The 19,979-nt window shown below is 33.7% G+C and overlaps 1 protein-coding gene across 7 annotated transcripts in view; it reads left to right on the plus strand.

The window, feature by feature from the left end:
* Atg4c (autophagy related 4C cysteine peptidase) overlaps window positions 1-19,979 on the plus strand; it is a 93,580-nt gene that overhangs the window by 38,240 nt on the left and 35,361 nt on the right. For all 7 annotated transcript variants that reach the window (XM_026408742.2, XM_026408739.2, XM_026408743.2 and 4 more), the window contains 4 exons: window positions 1,387-1,620; window positions 3,849-4,179; window positions 6,847-6,917; window positions 11,864-12,000. In XM_026408742.2, the coding sequence (XP_026264527.1) occupies window positions 1,387-1,620; window positions 3,849-4,179; window positions 6,847-6,917; window positions 11,864-12,000 (773 nt within the window). The remainder of the gene's footprint in view (window positions 1-1,386; window positions 1,621-3,848; window positions 4,180-6,846; window positions 6,918-11,863; window positions 12,001-19,979) is intronic.

Here is a 19,979-nt window from a genome sequence, read left to right on the forward strand (position 1 = left end):
CCCTACAGAAAAAAAGATTTCTCTCCAAGTTATTTCAAAGCCGTCATTTATTTGTTTATTTGTATTCCTCTCTGGTTGTTTTTAAGATCAGCTCCTTTTCTTTGGTATGGATTTCATTTTAATCTGCTTGAAATTTACCTCTTAAAAATCTGTAAAATATTAGCCTTTTTCCCCTTAGGTACTGGGGATTAAACCTATACCTTGTGCATACAGGCAAACACTCTATCACTGAGTTACATCCCAAGGCATTTTTATTTTAAGACAGGGTCTTTCTAAATTGTCCCTGCTGTCCTCTAATTTGTGACCTCCTAGTAGCTAGGATTATATAGTAGCATATTCCATTATTCCTGACTATTAGCCATTTTTAATAATACCTGTTCCCCATTCTTTCTATTTTCTCCTTCTGCATATCTGATAAATCTTCTGTTAAATATTTCTTCATTCTCTGCAGTTTTTTGTTTTATATTTTCCATTACTTTGTCTCTCTGTGCTATGTTCTTTCTTTATTTCTTATTTCTGGCTCCCTAATTATCTCCTGAGCGGTCATAATTCTACACCAAGTTTTTGTATTCAGTTTCTTTTTTTTCAATTCTAGTAGTTCAATTTGGTCCTCACCTGTTCACTTTTAATAGTCTGATTTCTGTTATTTGTCCAACTTTTGATATCCTTTTGTAAATATATGCATGATTATTTTATATCAAATAATTACAGTAACTGTACTCTCTGAGGGTTTGTTTTGCAATTTGTTTTTCATCAAATTTTTTCTCATAGTGAAATAATTATCATATTTCTCATGATTTTTGATTGTGGTATTAATTAATTAAGCCTCTGTATTAATAGCAAATCTTATGTATTTTGTTTCTTGGCTTTCTCATTCTTTTTTTTAGTAATTTTTAGTTGTAAATGGATCTTTTATTTTATTTATTTATATGCTTTTTATTTGTATATCACATTTCAGAGAGCTTTAATATGAATATCCTGAGCCAAATGAGGTTAAAGATACTTTCCATTATCCTTTCATCAAATAATTGATTATATATGGAAAAGGATGTTATTGTTAATATAGTAATATGTGTTATATTAGTTATTTCCAGTGTTTAAAACGTTTCAGGATTCATTCTCATTTGATTTTCATAACAGCCTGATTAGGCAGAGTAAAATTAATCTTCCTTTTAGATGAGAAAAAATATTAGAAAGGTTGTTATGTAGTCTATAACTTGTGAGAAAAAATATTAGAAAGGTTGTTATGTAGTCTATAACTTGTGAGAAAAAATATTAGAAAGGTTGTTATGTAGTCCATAACTTAAGACAATAATGCTAATATATTGCCATTATTGATATTTCTTTGCCTAACTTAAGACTATAGTTTGTATTTTTATTTTGTAGATGAAAATAAAGTGTTACCTTCAAAATCAGCATGTACAATAGAAGATCGCATAATTGCAGGAAATGTAGAAGAATTTCGGAAAGATTTCATTTCTAGAATATGGCTGACCTACAGGGAAGAATTTCCTCAAATAGAAGGCTCATCTTTGACAACAGATTGTGGTTGGGGATGTACGTTGAGAACTGGCCAGATGCTACTGGCTCAAGGACTCATACTACACTTTCTTGGTAGAGGTAAATCAAATCTCTGTTGCTTTTAAGTGTGAGCTTCAAGCTTGCATACTCTGTAAAATTCTCTGAGGTTAGTTTTCGTGACTCCCTGATGTTTTCTAAAGTTGTAACTGACCCTAGCATATTACAATTTTATTGAACTAGGCCATACATGTCTTCTATGCACACTTTCAAAATTCTTTTTTCAAATCTTTAGATAAATGTGACTGTTATTCTTGTCACTACTGTGAATTGTTAGTTCAAACTAGTAGGTTTTGGATTTTTTGGTAGTTATTATTTATTTCCCTTTTAGCATAATTCTTAGGTATATCTCCATTTCAGTAAGTCTAGGCAGGTTAATATCTGTAATTTTGGAGAATAATTAGTATCTTTTAAATCTGGAGTTTTCATCTTGGTTTATTTTCTCTTTATGTATCAATAATGCTTTGAAATTTTTATCTTCATAAATATGACTGTTATATTAAGTTAATTAGGCATATTATCAATAAGATCATCATGCTTAATCTTTAAAGCCCTCTAAAATGTCATTGTGTAACTTCCATCTTTTTTTTCCTAATATACCACCTTCTATTAATACATTAAAAAATTTTTTTAGTTGTTGATGGACCTTTGTTTTATTTATTTATATGTAGTGCTGAGAATCTAACCTAGTACTGCACACATGCTACCACTGAACCTCTATTAGTACATTTTTTAATGGACAAATGTGTATATTGGAAAGAGAATTTTATTTTACGATTTAAGGCTCTTGTCTCCAGCTATTACTAAATACTATCTTTTTTTTTTTTTTTTTTTTTGGTACTAAGGATTAAACCCAGAGGTCCTTAACCACTGAGCCACATCGTCAGCCACAAAATTTTTCAAAGTGTTAGACAGCCAGACATGGTGGCACACACCTGAAATCTCAGCAATTTGGGAGGCTAGGGTAGGAAGATTGTAAGTTCAAAGAGAGCTTCAGCAACTTAGTAAGATCCTGTCTGAAAATAAAAAAATAAAAAGGGGTGGGGATGTTGCTTAGTAGTAAAGTGCCCCTGGGTTCAGTCCCCAATACCAAAATACAAAAACAAAAAAAGTGTGAGACAATATCCCTGAACTTCATTGCAAATGTTTTATAACCCTTATGTAGAGATTATTGATGAGATGATTTAGAGAGAATGTTTATTTAAGAGTTCAGTGAATAAAGTAAGGAGAAAAAAATTTTAAGCTAACCTTCTGGGATGATGTATTTGTAGTCAAGGGCAAGGATTAAGAGTATTTATCATAGTCCTTACTAGATTTCTAAAGCTGTGACTTACTTTATTAACTTAAAATGACATATATATTTAATGACTAGTTTATTAAAAACAGTAAAGTAATGGATATATTTGATTTTTAAGAACTTTTGTTTTCCATGGCTTCATTTATTAAATTAGCTTCATGTATGAGAAAATTGGTATTATTCTCTAAACAATAATTAAGTTATTCTGAAGGAATATATAGAAAAAATATTTTAAAGAAAGTTTAAAATTTCTGTGGAAAGATTTATCTTTTAATAGGTAATCAGAACAAATGCACTTTCTAAATATATTCATGAGTACTGTAAATGTTAGTGCATGTGCTTATTGAGTCAAGACTGGATATCTGATAAGCAGTCTGGTAATTAAATACAGCACTGAGCTGGTAAAGAAAATAAAAAAGAGCAAATTGCAGAATTTTACATTTATTCCTGAGTTTAGTATTTTTCTTTTGTCTTTTTGTAGTTATTTTGATTATGGGTAATATATTCTCAGTTTAGAAAATTTGGAGATTATAGAAAAAGTCCTGAGAATAATATGACCACTCACATTTAAACATCATTGAAGAAGAGATTGTCTCTACCCATACTTTTGTTTGTTTTTCTTTTGAAAGCAGTTTCATTGGGATATAATATTCATACCATAAATTCACTCATTTAAAGTAAACAATTTAGTGGTTCTTAGTATATTTACAGTTCTGCAGCCGCTACTATAATCTATGTTTAGGGCATTTTAATCATCCCCAGAGAAACCTTACACTCATTAGCAGTCATTCCCAGTATCTCTTCATTAGCAGCTGTTCATGTACTTTCTGTCTCTCTATATTTGTGTATTTCTGAGTTTTCTGTTTTAGTTTAATAACCTGTATGACTTTAAATGCTACACATTTCTTTTAATAGAATTGTTAAAGTCTGTCTATTTAAAAGATCTGAATACCTTTCTTTGGAATTACTATAGCTTGGACCTGGCCTGATGCATTGAATATTGAAAATTCAGAGTCTGAATCATGGACTTCCCACACTGTAAAAAAAATTACATCATCATTTGAAACATCGCTTTCAGGGGAAAGAGAACCTGAAACACCAACAATTTCTCTGAAGGAAACAATTGAGAAATGTCCTAATGATCAGGAGATGCAAAATGAAATTTTTCACAGGAAAATCATCTCTTGGTTTGGTGATTCCCCATTGGCTGTCTTTGGCTTACATCAGTTAATAGAGTATGGAAAGAAGTCTGGGAAAAGTGCTGGAGATTGGTATGGGCCAGGTGTTGTTGCGCACATTTTAAGGTAAAATTATTTAAAAGTCTTTGATCTTGTGACAGAGGTTTTCAGGCTTAGAGATACTGAATTTTAGTATGTGTATATATAAATTGAAACTTTTAAAGTCTAGTATAAGAATGTTCATAAAGGATATTTCATTTGCTAATATGGAAAAAAGACATACTATGGCTCTAGTTACGTTTATCTACATACAAATTTTTCCTTTCTTGCTCTTGCTTTTGTTTATTGTTGCTCATAGGTACAGATATTCAAGGTCTCTTTCTAAATAAGTTCTCATTATACCACTTTATTAAAATGTTCAAAAAACTAACATCTCTTTCAATCTTAGGACATAAACAATGTTTTAGATTTTTTTTTTTTTTTTGGTAACCTGGGGGCTGTAATGTACTGATGGTGTAATGAAATGTCAAGAGCTAAAACTGATGTTTTCAACATTTCTTTGTACACACATCAGATTCTTGTGAATTGTAAATGTATGGCACTATTAACATTATAATTATAGTAAAAGTAAAGGGTATTCAGGATGGTTAGAAAAAAGTTCAAAGTCAAATTTCATTATACTTTAGCTTTTACATGCCATTTATTTGAATGTTACTTTTTAAAATATTGTATTATTTGTTGTATGTCCCATTGTTATTATAAACTAAATCATCAATATATCATCTAAGTGTAGTATGTTAGCATACATTTTCTCCATTTATAATCATTTATAAATTTGAAGTTATTACAAGCTATTTTTGCATATTATAATGCTTTTTTATTTTATAGGTCATATGCTTACTGTTGAAAAAGTATTTACCTAATGTTATTTATTGGATTGTTAATGTATAAATTTCAGCTTTGTAAGACATCATGTAAAAGCCTAAACAAAAAAGCATAGTTTCTGGGCTGGGGATGTGGCTCAGGCGGTAACGCACTCACCTGGCATGCACGGGGCGCTGGGTTCGATCCTCAGCACCACATAAAAATAAAATAAAGATGTTGTGTCCACCAAAAACTGAAAAATAAATATTAAAAACTCTCTCTCTCTCTCTCTCTCTCTCTCTCTCTCTCTCTCTCTCTTCTCCCCGGCCTTCCCTCTCTCTCTTTAAAAAAAAAAAAAAAAAAAAAAAGCATAGTTTCTTCCCTTAAAGATATGTTCCAGGGCTCAACAAACTTTATCAAATAGTGAATATTTTAGGCCTTGCAGATATTATAAGGGTTCTGCTGCCCAGTATTTTTCTTTTTCACTTAATTCCTTAAAACTATGAAAATCATGCTTGCAGTATATAAAGAGGCTACAAGTTGTGTTTGGCCTATGGGCCATCATTTGCCATTTGCCAATTCATCTTTTTATACTAACACACAGGAGCCCGCATAATAAAACATTTTAGGTTAAAGAAATGTAAAGATACAGTTAAATAAAAATATTTGTATTTCCCCAGTTTGCATAATTTTCTTTTTCAGATAAGTGACTTTTTTTTTTTTTAACACCTGTAGCATTGAGAATATCACACTCAAAAATTTTTTTTTTTTGGTACCTGGGATTGGGCAGACAAGGTCTCACTCAGTTGCTTAGTGCTTTGCAAAGTTACTGAGGCTGGCTTTGAACTCAGGTACTCCTGTCTTAGCTTCTTGAGCTGCTGGGATTACAGGTGTGTGCCACCACGCCCACTTTAGAGAGATTTTTTTTTTTTAATGTGCAGTTTTACCCAATAGAACTCTAAGATTTGAGATTAAGAATTCATTTATTCAGGTCATACATGTTTTCTTCTTCCTCTTCCCTCCTTTTCTTCCCCTCTTCCCCTTTTCCTTTTTTTTTTTTTTTTTTTGCCATGTTGGAGATCAAACCCAGGACCTCATGAATGGTATGAGCTACATTCCCAGCCATTTATATAGATTTTTTTTGTTTGGTTGGTTTTTGTTTGTTTTGTTGTGAGATGAGATATCACTGTGTTGTGTAGGCTGGGTTTGAACATGTGAGCTCAAGTCATCTTCTTGTCTCAGCCTCCAAAGTAGCTGGAAATATATAGGCTGAGCTTCATACAGGTTTTAGAAATGAAGGGTGAAAGACTATTTAAGGAATAGAACAAAAAAAAACTTTCTTAAGTATACCAGAGGACAAGCACAATAATTCATTCCAAGTCAGTAATTTTAAGTTAATGTGAAGTAAACCTTGAAGCATATCGTAATAGCAATGGTTAGAAAACATTTACTGTAGCCAATTAAGTAGCTGAGAGAAATCTGTCTTGGGATGGGTAGGAGGTGAAACTGTACATTCAAGAATTTTTAAAATGTATTTTTTAATGTATGCTTTGGTGTTCTTTGAGTAATTTAGTGTAATAATTCAACTTTGTAAAATTAACCTGATTTCTGTTGATATTCACAAGTCATTGACTTTGAAATGAATGCTGAGGAAACAGTAAAAAATGAATGGGTTCTACCTTGAGTAAGCATATAAACTTGAGCCTCTTAATCAAGAGAACCAGTAAGTAAAAATGGGTAGAACAGGGGGAAGTTGTAGTTTCCCATGTCAGAAATCATTGTCCAAATGATAGTTCTGACAGTAGATATGTAGGTTTAATACGTAAGTCAGAAAGATGGTAGCTTTTTCCCTCCTCTTAACTAAATCTTTAGTTACCAAACAGAAATGCTATTTAGGATTTTAAAGGATAATTTTTATTATTTTCTTAGAAAAGCAGTCGAAGAAGCAAGACACCCTGATTTACAAGGAATAACTATTTATGTTGCACAAGATTGTACAGGTAAGGAATGTATAAAATACTAATTTTTAATTTTTATTTGTTTAGACCTTTCATGTATGTTTAGCTCATCTGTCTTCCCAGTTATATTATAAATGATAATGAAGGTTGAGATACCATGTGTTATACATTTTTGTTCCTACAGAACATGCTACATATAAGAGGTATTCATTAAATATTTTATTGAATATATGCTATAATTTATAATAATAAAATAAATTTTCCAAAACAAATTCCAGTATTTAAAATGACTATTTTAAAAGACTTAAACTACATGTGTTTTAAGGAAAGAAAATTTTGCGTTTATTTTAGAGGAACTATATGTTTTTCACAGTGCTTCAGTAAATCATCTAGTAATGATGTAACTATTATTTAGATTTTTTTGTTGTTTGGGGTCTTGTGTTGATCAGTGTCTATAGTGATTTTGAAACTTTGTTAGGAATGAAATAGAGTCCTTAACTTTCTAATACAATAAAATAAGCCACATCATGCTATTAAGTTTATTTTTGACAAAAAAGCAATTAAGAGAGTAAAAATATTAATGTTTTGTTAAAGTTAATTATACTACAATGATATTTAATATGTTTAAGGTTACTCTAACTATTGTAGAAAGATTGGTTGCCAAATTATATATGCATATTTTTTTTTTTTGTTGGGGTTGGGGAACTGGGGATTGAACCTAGGGCTTTGCCAGTGCAAGGCAAATGCTTTGCCACTGAGCTACATCCCAGCCGTATACATGCATCTTTTTTTTTTTTTTGGTGGTGTTGGGGATTGAATCCCAGGACCTTGTGCATAAGGCAGGCACCCTGCCAACTGAGCTATATCCCCAGCCCCTATAGATGCAATTTTTTTGGCCTTTTGTTAAGGATAATTTCCTTTTAAAAGAAAGTCATAATTAATAGCCATTTAAAAATAAAAGTGATAATTTTTCAGATGAGCATATACATTTTGAAGGTACTGTGTTTGTTTTTCATGTGGGAGGTTTTATAAATAAAATTTGCTATGTTAAGACCTGTAAACTGCCTGGGCACAGTGGTGCATTCCTATAATCCCAGCAGCTAGGGAGATTGAGGCAGAAGGATCTTGAGTTCAAAGCCAGCCTCTGGAATGGTGAGGCACTAAGCAACTTAGCGAGACTCTGTCTCTAAATAAAATACAAAATAGGCCTGGGGATGTGATTCAGTGGCCGAGTGTCCCTGAGTTCAATCTCCAGTAAACCCTCCCCCCCCCAAAAAAAAAGACCTGTAAGTGTCAAGATGTGCTTAAATGACTAATCATAAATAGATTTATTAATTGCTTTCTATTCTTTTATTGGTATCAATCAGCCTTGGTCTTTATTCATTATATATAGTTTCTTAATTAAGCAAACAGTACAGAGTTTCTCATTATATAAGTGGTTTATAGTAGTTCTTTAAATTTTTATTATTCATGTTTAATGGATCTTATTTATACCTCATACTTAGTGTGAGGTAATTCATGTTTTCTGTTCCCCTTCAAATATTTCTATCAAGATATTCTACAAACCCTTCATATTCATCCTGTTTAAAATGAAACTATGATTTTCCTCTGTCTTACCTGCTTTTACTTTCTATTTTTTCTTAACAGAGAGGATCATATACAAAGGTTATTTAAGGTAGAATCCACTCATTCTTGGATGTTTATTCATCATTCTTGTCTAGCCAGTCAGCAAAAGCTTTCCAGTTACTCTTTTAAAAATGTTCCTGAAATCTATTCTCTCTTTTTCCCTCTCATTGATTTAGATCATACTTTATCTATAACTTGGACCTTAACTTGATTTCCCTATCTCTCTTCCCTTTTTGATCCTCTGATCAAAAGACATTGATCATGTTCCTTGATTTATAAAGACCTGCAACTAGTTGCCCACAAACTTTAGTCTCAGATTATCTTAGCATTTAAAGCACACAAAGTCCTGTACAATTTGTCCCAACCTACATTTCCAGTATCATTTCCCAACACCATCTTCCATACTCAATACATTAATGTACTGTCAATCTTCAGGCTATTCTTAGGACACGCTACTATTGTCTCCTTTCCATGCCTCTGTGCATATTAATTGCCTCTATGTGGAATGTCCCTCTGTGTTTTCTTTACTATGACCAAGATACCCAATATGAACAATTTAGAAAAGGAAGAAGTTTATTTTGGGCTCATGGTTTTAGAGGTTCAGTCCATAGTTAGTTGACTCCACTGCTCTGGGCCTGAGGTGAGTCAGAACATCATGGCAGAGCAACAGTGGAAGAAAGCTGCTCAGCTCATGGTGCAGGGTGAGGGGTGGGTAATGCGTGCTTGCCTGCAGGGAATCAGGGACAAAATATAATCCCCAAGGACACACCTCCAGTGATGTAATTCCTTCTGCCATACCTCACCTGCCTATAGTTACCACCCAGTAATCCATTCAGATTATTAATCTATCAAATGGATTTGTCTACCTAGTAGGTTATAGTTCTCATAATCTAACCATTTCACTTTTGAATATCCCTGAGTTGCTTAATGTATGAGCTTTTGCGGGGAATTCCATATTCCAAACCTTTACACCCTTCTTATTAGAATGTCCCTTGTGAACTTTAACTTGTTCTTTAGAAACACACTTAAAGGTTATGCTTTTTCCTAATTCTCATCAGGCAGAATTAGTTTATTTTTCCTCTGTGCTCTGTAACATTTTAGAAATACTTGTGTTAAATGTTGTACTTGTGATTCACTTGTGATATTACATTATATAATTATCTGTTTCTCCTTGTAGATCAGTGATTCCTGAGAGGGTTAGAGTAAGGGTATCAGAATCATTTGTGTGCCTCTGAAACAAAATTGAACTGTGTCTTAACTCTTATGTTGGAGGTAGAGGAAGAACACATAAACAATTGAGCTAGACACTTTTTAAAGTCAAAACCTTGTCTAGCATAAAACACATCAGTAAATGTCAGGGCCTCAGTAAATGTGTATTCAGTGAAGATAAAAGGTAAGAGGCAATTCGATAAGGCAGAATTATTGTGACATTTTTCTAGCTTTGGTTTAGACAGACTATGGGAAATGAGGCTGGTGACAAGAAGAATTCTATAACTGATTCTAAACTTGATATTTAAAGGAAAGTATAGGACAAAAGCAGCAGATTTTCTTTTTTAAAAATATGTTTTACTTGTCGATGGGTCTTTATTTTATTTGTTTATTTATATGGGGTGCTGAGAATCGAACTCAGGCCTCACACATGCTAGGCAAGTGCTCTACCACTGAGCTACAACATCAGCTTCCAGAATTTTGTTATCAGCTCTTCTGAGAAGAGAGCAGAGTTAGTTTGGTTAAACTGATAGGTAGTGTGGGTGGTGAAGTAACTTTTGTGTTTTGTAAGTAGCAACTATTTGAATAAATGTATTTTGAACAAAAGTTTGTCTATATTTGTTTCCAGAAAATTCTTCTATTTTCTTTTGAAATATTCCACCTAGGCTCTCACTGCCCCCACCAAAACTGCTCTTATCAATAATTTCATCTTGGTAAACCCAGTGGTCACTTCTCAGCCCTAACATTAGTTTGCCACCTGCATTTGGTGCAGTTGATGACTTCCTCCTCCTTGTACCATTTTTGTTACTTGCTTTTCAGAACATTGTTCGACAGATTTTCCTTTTACCTTCTGTCTATTCCTTCACAGTCTCCTTAGTTGGTTTTTTCATCATCTCCTTCATCTTTAGAAGTATTGGTATTTTAGTGCTTAGACTTTAGATTTCATCTCTGTTTCTGTCTACACTGATTTGAATATACCCAGTATTGTGACTTATCAATATAATCTATATTCTGGCGATTCCCAGATTTATAGATTCATCCTGGTACCCTTCCTAAATGTTAAACTTTCCTAACTGCCTACTCAACCTGCATGTCTAACAAGCATCTCAAACTGATATATCTAAAACTCAATTTCCAGTTCTTCTTCCTTTGTTTTTTCTTTCTATGGTCTTTTATGTTTTTGTAAGTGGCAACCATTTCACTCTTTTACTTCGACCAAAACCCCTGCAAGTCACCCAAGTCACACTTTTTTCTCTCTTGCATCATAACATTTAATAGCAAGTCCTTACTTTATCTTCAGATATTTGAAACAGTCACTTTGTACTACTTCCACATGAATGTCCCCAAACCATTCTTATTTTTACAGTGACTGCCTTTGCTCAGGCCACCATCATCTCTTCCTGGAAAACTGTAGTGACTTTCTTTCTAACTGTTCTCTTTACTTTACTTCAGCTCTCACCCCTGCAGTTTATTATCAACACAGAAAGCAGCCTATTAAAAAGAGTGAGTCAGATTGAGACACTCCATTCTCAAAAAAAACTCCTCAGTAACTTACTATCTCACTCAAAAACTGGTCTTTACAATGGCTTTCAAGACTTCTAATCTGTAACGCTGTTTCTTACTGCTGTACCCCTTGCTTGCTTCCCTCCAGAGGCATTGGCCTCCTGTTCTAAGGACATGCTAGCTGTTTCTACCTTAGGACCTTTGTGCTTGCTGACATTTCTGTCTGGAAGGCTTTTCCCCCACTTTCCTTAAGTCTTGACTCAAATGTTGCTTCTTATAAGACTTCCCTGATACCTGATTTGAAAATTGTCCCCACCTTAGCATTTCCTATCCACTTTTCTTTATTTTTCGTTAAAGTACCTCCAGCATCTGACATATTTTATATTTTACCTTTTAATATCTGTTTCCCCCATTAGAGCATATATTCATAGAGGACAGGAATTTGTCTGTGTTTTACCTACTGCTGAAGTTCCAGTGCCATATAGTAGCTACTCAATTGGTATAAATTGAATACATACATTAATGAGGTAGATATTTTTAATATGCCAAGATCAGATGACTGGCCAATGTGGGGGCAGGGGAATTAGGGTAAAAATCTTCTGAAAATCACTTTTCTAAAATTGAATATGTATTCTTTATGTTTTCCTCAGTTTACAGTTCTGATGTAATTGATAAACAGAGTGCTTCCATGACCTCTGATAATGCAGATGACAAAGCTGTTATTATTTTAGTTCCTGTTAGACTCGGTGGAGAAAGAACCAACACCGACTACCTAGAGTTTGTGAAGGTATGAAATAAGTACTCAATTTTCTTAAGTCAGTTCTAGCTGATATGAAAAATACAGGTGGCCTTTCTACTAAATGGGTAGTGATGATTTTACAGTTTACATTGTAAAGTTTGATATTAGAGATTTTAAGTCTCAATATTGCAAGATCAGATATGAGTATGTGACTGTGTGAAAAATAGAGTGGTCTCTGACAAAATGAAAATCCTTTTAATATTTGTAGCTAATCATAGAGGCACAGATATGACAATAATCAAAATGTGAAAGTGGCTACAATTCCATTATATGATTATTTATTTATTTATTTTTTAAAGAGAGAGTGAGAGAGAGAGGGGGAGAGAGAGAGAATTTTTTTAATATTTATTTTTTAGTTTTTGGCTATATGATTTTTTAAATACCTTTATTTTATTTTTTAGGTGGTACTGAGGATTGAACCCAGTGCCTCATATGTGCTAGGTTAGCTCTCTACCACTGAGCTACAACCCCAGCCCCTCCGTTATCATGATTTTTAAAATATGTATCTTAGTTTATTCTTTTTTGGGAAGTGATATTGGGGATTGAACTCAGGAACACTCAACCACTGAGCTACATCCTCAGCCCTGTTTTGTATTTTATTTAGATCAGGTCTCACTGAGTTGCTTAGTGCCTCGCCATTCCTGAGGCTGGCTTTGAACTTGAGATCCTGTCTCAGCCTCCTGGGCAGCTGTCACTGTGTCCCTATACCCAGCTAGTTTATTCTTAAAACTAACAAATCAGTGGTACATACCTATAATCCCAGCTACATAAGAGGCTGAGTGAGGCAGGAGGATTCCAAGTTTGAGGCCAGCTTGGACAACTTTGTAAGACCCTGCCTCAAAATTAAATCAAAAGGGATTGAGAGGGCTGGGATTGTGGCTCAGTGGTAGAGCACTTGGGTTCCAATCCTCAGAACCACATAAAAAATAAATAAAATACAGGTATTGTGTCCATTTATAACTTAAAATATATATATATAGAAATATATATATATAGAAATATATACATATATAGAAATATATATATATATATATATATATATACCTATATATATATATATATATTAGTGCTTAGAATGTAGCTCAAAGGTAGAGTGATTGTCTAGAGGGCAACAGGCTCTGGGTTTAGTCCCCAGTACTGCAAAAAAACAAAACAAAAAACCAAAACAAACCCAACAACAACAAACTAATGTACTATTATCAAATTAATTATTGAAACAAAAACTGACTTTTCTGCTAGTACTCTGTTATAGTTTGTTTTCCTGTGCCATCATGAAGTCAATGAGAAGTTAGATTATTTATATGGACAGAAAAATGAAGATAACATGGGAGCTTTCAAACATTGCTTTTTTCACATTAACCATTTAAAAATCTGTTATGTTTCAAAGCATATATTTTGTTTCTTGTACCGAAAGTTAACATTATCTTGTTTTGGGCACCAAGACATTCTATTCTGATGAAATAACTCTTGAAATGTTTAGTTTCTGATTAAGATTATAGTTTTTATATATTTTCATAGTTTCAATAAAATTCTCTATTTGTTTTTTTAAAGAGAGAGTGAGAGAGGAGAGAGAGAGAGAGAGAGAGAGAGAGAGAGAGAGAGAGAGAGAGAGAGTGTTTTTAATATTTTTATTTTTTTAGTTCTCGGCGGACACAACATCTTTGTTGGTATGTGGTGCTGAGGATCGAACCCGGGCCGCACGCATGCCAGGCGAGCGCGCTACCGCTTGAGCCACATCCCCAGCCCAAATTCTCTATTTTTTAGGAGTCTATTTTCAAGGTCTGAGATGAAATTCTTCTTTGAATGGAGTGTTATGGGATATAGTAATGTTGAAATATAGTCATATAGTCTCTGTCTTTTATGATTCAGTAATAATGTGTTCCTTACATGAAGCTAGTATTCCACATCATGGTCTGTATTATAGGTGGGTCATCTGTGCTCAGGCTAGAGTGTGCCAGTTCAAAAAATCTGGAGCAGCTCCTTTCAATACTTGATACATGGAAGTCTTATAGCTGATACGTTGGATTTTATTTTTTTCTCCACATTTTTTATTAGTGTATTATAGTTGTACATAATGGTGGGATTTGTTGTTATATATTTGTACATGCACACAACATAGCAATATAATTTGGCCAATATCCCCCCCCCATAGCAGTACCCCCTTCCTCTCCTCCTCCAGCCTCCTCCTGCTCCCTTTCCTCTGTTCTAATGCTCTCCCTTAGATTTTCATGAGATCCCCCCCACCTTTCTTTTCCTTTTTCTTCTCTAGCTTTCATATATGACAGAAAAGCATATGACCCTTGATCTTTTGAGTTCTGCTTATTTTGCTTAACGTAATGGTCTCTAGTTTCATCCATTTTCCTGTAAATGACACAATTTTATTTTTCTTCATGGCTGAATAAAACTTCATTGTGTATGTAAAGCACATTTTCTCTATCCGTTTATCTACTGATGGATACATAGGCTGGTTCCATAGTTTGGCTGTGAATTGTGCTGCTGTATACATGGGTATGCACATATTTCTATAGTATGCTGACTTTTATTCTTTAGGATAAATACCAGGAAATGGTATAGTTGGGTTATATGGTGATTCCATTCCTGGTCTTTTGAGAAATCTCCATACTGATTTCCATGGTGGTTGTATTAATTCACAATCCCACCAACAGTGTAAAAGTGTTCCTTTTTCTCCACATTTTCTCCAACATTTATTATTATTTGGAGTCTTGATGACTGCCATTCTTACTGGTGTAAAATGATTTGCATTTGCATTTTTTTAATTGCTAATGATGTTGAATATTTTCATATATTTGTTGGCCATTTTTATTTCTTCTTTTGAAAAGTGTCTGTTTAGTTCATTTATCCAGTTATTAAGGGGGACATTTGATTTTTGGTATTAAGTTTTTTGAGTTCTTTATATGTTCTGGATATTAATCCTGTTTGGAGGGTAACTAGCAAAGATTCTCTCCCATTCTATAGGTTCTCTCTTCACGTTCTTTTTTTTTTTTAGTTGTCAATGGACCTTTATTTTACTTATTTACATGTGGTGCTGAGATTGAACCTAGTGCCTCACATATGCTAGGCAAACACTCTACCACTGAGCTACAGCCCCAGCCCTCTCTTCACATTCTTGTTTCCTTTGCTGTGCAGAAGCTTTTTATTTTGATGCTATTCCATTTATTAACTCTTAGCATTATTTCCTGAGCTTTAGGAGTCCTATTGAGAAAATATTGCCTGTGCCTTTTTGCAGCCCTTCTAGGAGTTGTGTAGTTTCTGGTCTAAGCCCTAGGTCTTTGATCCATTTTGAGTTGATTTTTGTGCAGGGTAAGACATAAAGATCTAGTCTCAGTGTATATATATATACAGTTTTCTCAGCACCTTTTTTAAAAGAGGTTTTCTTTTCTCCAGTGTTTGCTTTTGGTACCTTTGTCAAGGATCTTTGACGATATCTGTATGGGTTTGTCTCTATGTCTTCTATTGTGGATTTTCTTAATAGTTACCAAAACTTTGGAGGCATACTGGTTATTGATAGTAACAATACTATATATGGAGAGAACAAAAGAATCCCCCAAATATAAGTAGGGTTTTGATGTCTGACATGGGCTCTTTAATAGAGAGATAGAAAAATGTCAAAAGTTCTGGACCACTTTACCTGGTAGGTCTTGTAGTTTTGAAACTTTTGGTTCTGGCATCTGACAAGGTCCATCTTGCTGTGTCCTGTCGTGAAGACAGACAGACATGGAAAGACATGTCAGAAGAGCAGGAGAGAAAGAATCCTTCAAGCCCTTTTTATAGCAGCATTAATCCATTCATGAGGGTGGAGACCTCACTACCTGAACAAAAGATCCCACCTCTTTTTTTTTTTGTTTGTTTTTTTTGTTTCACCTCTAGCTGAGTTCTAACCAAATTCTTTCTGTCTTCTCACTACTGTGAGAAGATTAGAGACTGATGAAATCTTGAAAGTGATTTATTTGGCCAAAGTCTGGTGGAGTGAGCTTCAGATGGCTTGCAGCCAGATGTGAAGGCTTTGCGCTTGCTGGTATTGATAGCATTCATCATGGCCACACTGCCTAATGTTCCCAAGTAATTCATGGGAGTCTACATTTACAGTGAAACAAGCCACTTAGATTAGTTGTTAAAAGTTTTCCTCAGTACCTAGCATAAGGGAGTGTGTCACACAATCATTATTGTTTCATTTTTATAATACTTTCCAACTTCCAATATTAATTTATCTCATTTTACCCTCACAGTAGAAACTGGATTGTTTTTATAAAATAGAAAAGATATAAAATAGTTAAGTTCAAGTTCAGATAACAAATTGGTAGCAGACCTTAGAATTTTCATTGTTTTTTTTTTTTCAAATTTTCCCCTAAAAAAAAAAAAAAAGGTTTGAAATGTAACATTTCCTTGGACATTTGTTCATTTGATTTATACCATAATCCACTAAAATGAGAGAGCAGTGACTATTGAGACATTTAAAAATTTCAATTATCAGGTAAAAGTGTCTGAAATGGTTGAGTGAAGTAGATTATATGGTAGGTGTTATGCTTGGCCAGAGGGGGTGGTTGATCAAAAGCCAAAATGAGAGCATGTAAAGAGGTGTTCTCTTAGAAGTGAAAAGTAGTGTGTCTAATAGCGCTAAAAGAAAGATAATCATCAACATTTCCTCCTGCCCTTCCTTCTCCTCCTCCTCCTTTTTTTTTTGGTGGTCAGCAGTCATTTTTTTTCCTGACAAACCAATGTACGTTATAGTCTAAAATCCATTATTCAGTTCTATTTCTCATATTTATTAATCAAAGTAATTCTAGTATTTTCAGAGATGGTACCATCTTAAGCATCTGCTGCATTCTATGAAAAAGAAATTTGGTGTGTGTTCCGTCAACCCCTAACTACAGGAGGTTTATTTATTTATTTATTTATATATTCTTTCTTAAGGATTTGGAACGAGGAAAATCCAATAAGTTCTTTTTCTTCAATAAGACAAATTAGGACTTTCCTTTTTGACTGATTGCTTCAGTCTTATTTATTGCTTCATGGACACAGCTCAATAAATTCTAACTCTGTATAACTGAGAATAAGCTCTTTTAGGAACTGAAAAGTGTTTCAAGTTTCTGAAGAGACAGCCTTTTACTTGTAATGGCATTCTAGTTCATAATCTTCTAAGTGTTTATTGCTAAATCTCCTCTAGTCTGTTGCAAAGAAAATGTAGATATCAAGAACCAAAGTCTTCTGATGCTTGGATCCATTCTTTTTTTTTTTTTTTTTTTTTGAGGAGAGTCAGTGCTGATTTTTGCTATATATTCCCTTTTTTCTTTTCTGAGTTATGAAAGACTTAGAACTTTCATTTCCTAGGTTCCCAGGACATAAACACTCATTTCAGCTGATCAAATTGCCTCAAGTAAGGTACCTTACTTGTAGCAAAGATTTTTATTTGGGGGATGGGGAATAGAATAGAATTCTTAATGTTAAAAAACTGCATTACTATTAAGTGTTTATCTTTTTTTTGTTGTTCAATTTTGTTTTCTTACTTAGTTCAGGTTAGCTAAAATAAGCTGAGATTTTAATTGAATATACCTATTCTGTTTCATTTAATTTTTTTCAGTTCTAGTTCTTTAAAAAAACTTTGATATTTTTATAAGATTGAAAATATATGATGTTGTTCTTTAGTGGGTGATTTAGTTTGTTTTATGCTGGTGTAACAATACATGAGACTGGGTAATATATAAAGGACAGAAATCTATTCTCTCTCAGTTCTGAAACCAGGGAAGTCTAGGATCAAGGTGCTGGCATCTGACAAGGGCCTTCTTGCTGTGTCCTGGCATGAAGACAGACATGGAATAACATGTCAGAAGAGCAGGAGGGAAAAACCCTTCAAGCACTTTTTATAGCAGCATTAATCCATTCATGAGGGTGGAGACCTCACTACCTGAACAAAAGATCCCACCTCTCAACACTGCTGCACTGGGGAGCAAGTTTTGAACACATGAATTTTGGAAGGGACAAAAACATGCAAATCATAGCAGAAGGTTGTTTAAAACAATGAGAACTTGGAGCAACTTAAATATTCATAAAGAGGGTTTTAAGCACATTTTGTTATTTCAAAATAGAATATTTTACAGTCATTAAATGTTTTAATACATATCTATTTTTACTAATATGAAAAGAGATTCATGATACATGTGTTATCTTGTATGTTAAAAATGATGAGCACTGGGTATTAGAATTTAGGGTAATTTATACTTTTTTTCTATATGTCTGTGGTTTTTTTTGCCCCAATGACCATTTATTATTATGATAATGATGGTGCTGGTAGTGATGGTTGATGGTGGTACTACTTGGGGTACCACTGAGCTACATCCCCAGTCCTTTTTATTTTTTAAGACAGTGTCTCACTAAGTTGCTGGGGCTGGTCTTGCATTTGTGATCCTCTTGCTTCAGCCTCCAAAGTCATTGGGATTACAGCTAAGTGCCATTGCACCCACCCACCTGTTATTTTTAGGAAAACAATTAAATTAGAATTTTTGTCAATATATACAGATGCCCCTCAACTACAGTGTGGATACATCCCAATAAACCTATTATAAGTTAAAAATGCATTTAATACTTCTAATGTAACAAACATCATAGCTTAGCAACACTATGGAACATTGTACTGGATTTCAAGTTTAGAGTATCAGTTGTTCTCTCATGATCACCTGACTGACTGGAAACTGTAGCTCACTACCACAGCCTACCTAGCTCAATATTTGCTAGCCAGCAAAAAGGTTAAAATTCATATTCTAAGTATTATTTATAATAGATATGTATAACTTTTACATCATTGTAGCTGAAAAATTTTAAGTCCGACTATTTTTAGTTGAGAGCCATATATAAGAGAATTTTAGCTATTTAATATTTTGGAGTTTATAACATGTTTTATCATTATTAATGTTTAATAACATGTAGTTAATGCAAGAACTATTTTTAATTATCTTTTTTAGATACAAATGACAGTAGAATATATTTTGATATACATATATAGAGTATAACTTACTCTAATTTGGATTGCATTCTTGTGGTTGTACATGATTTGGAGTTTCACTGATTGTGTATTCATATCTGAACACAGAAAATTCATGTCTGATTCATTCTCCTGTCTTTCCTATTCCTACTCTTCTACCTTCTCTTTATTCCTCTTGTCTAATCCAATGAACTTCTATCCCCTCCACCTTACTGTATGTTAGCATCCACATATCAGAGAATATTTGACCTTTGGTTTTTTGGGATTGACTTATTTCACTTAGCATGACAGTCTCCAGTCCTGTCCATTTGCCTACAAATGCCATAATTTCATTCTTCTTTATGGCTGAGTAATATTCCTTTGTGTGTGTGTGTGTGTGTGTGTGTGTGTGTGTGTGTATATACACCACATTTTAAAAAATTCATTCATCTGTTGAAGGGCACTTAGGTTGGTTCCATAGCATAGCTATGTGCCGCAGTCTGGCTGCAGCAAAATAACCGGGGGTGGGGGGGGCTGGGGGGGTGGGGTGACACGAACAACTTGTGTACGTTGATACAGCAGGAGTGGAAGCCGTTTATTGTAGGACAGGAATGGTATTTATACATTCCACACAGCTTATCTAATTAACATAAACTAAATACATCAGTCAACCAATAAGGAATCTCCATACTTAATGGCTCGCTGACTTACTTCACAAACCACTCCCTCTGGCATTTTGCCAGGCGCCATCCAGACTTGTTTACAGACTCTAACAGCTATGAATCTTGAATTGAGCTGCTATGTTCACAGTGATGTGGCTATGTCACTGTAGTAATTGCAAGAACTATTGATAAGATATTAATTGTTGCCTCTGGATATTTTTTAATTGACATCACTGGACATTTTTTAAAGGTATAGAGTTATTTTGCCTAGCTTAAAGAGTTTGCTTATAATAGAATATTTAATATACTGAGGGGCATATTAAATAACA

Source organism: Urocitellus parryii, chromosome 11 (assembly GCF_045843805.1).
Source record: "Urocitellus parryii isolate mUroPar1 chromosome 11, mUroPar1.hap1, whole genome shotgun sequence".
Taxonomy (NCBI): domain Eukaryota; kingdom Metazoa; phylum Chordata; class Mammalia; order Rodentia; family Sciuridae; genus Urocitellus; species Urocitellus parryii.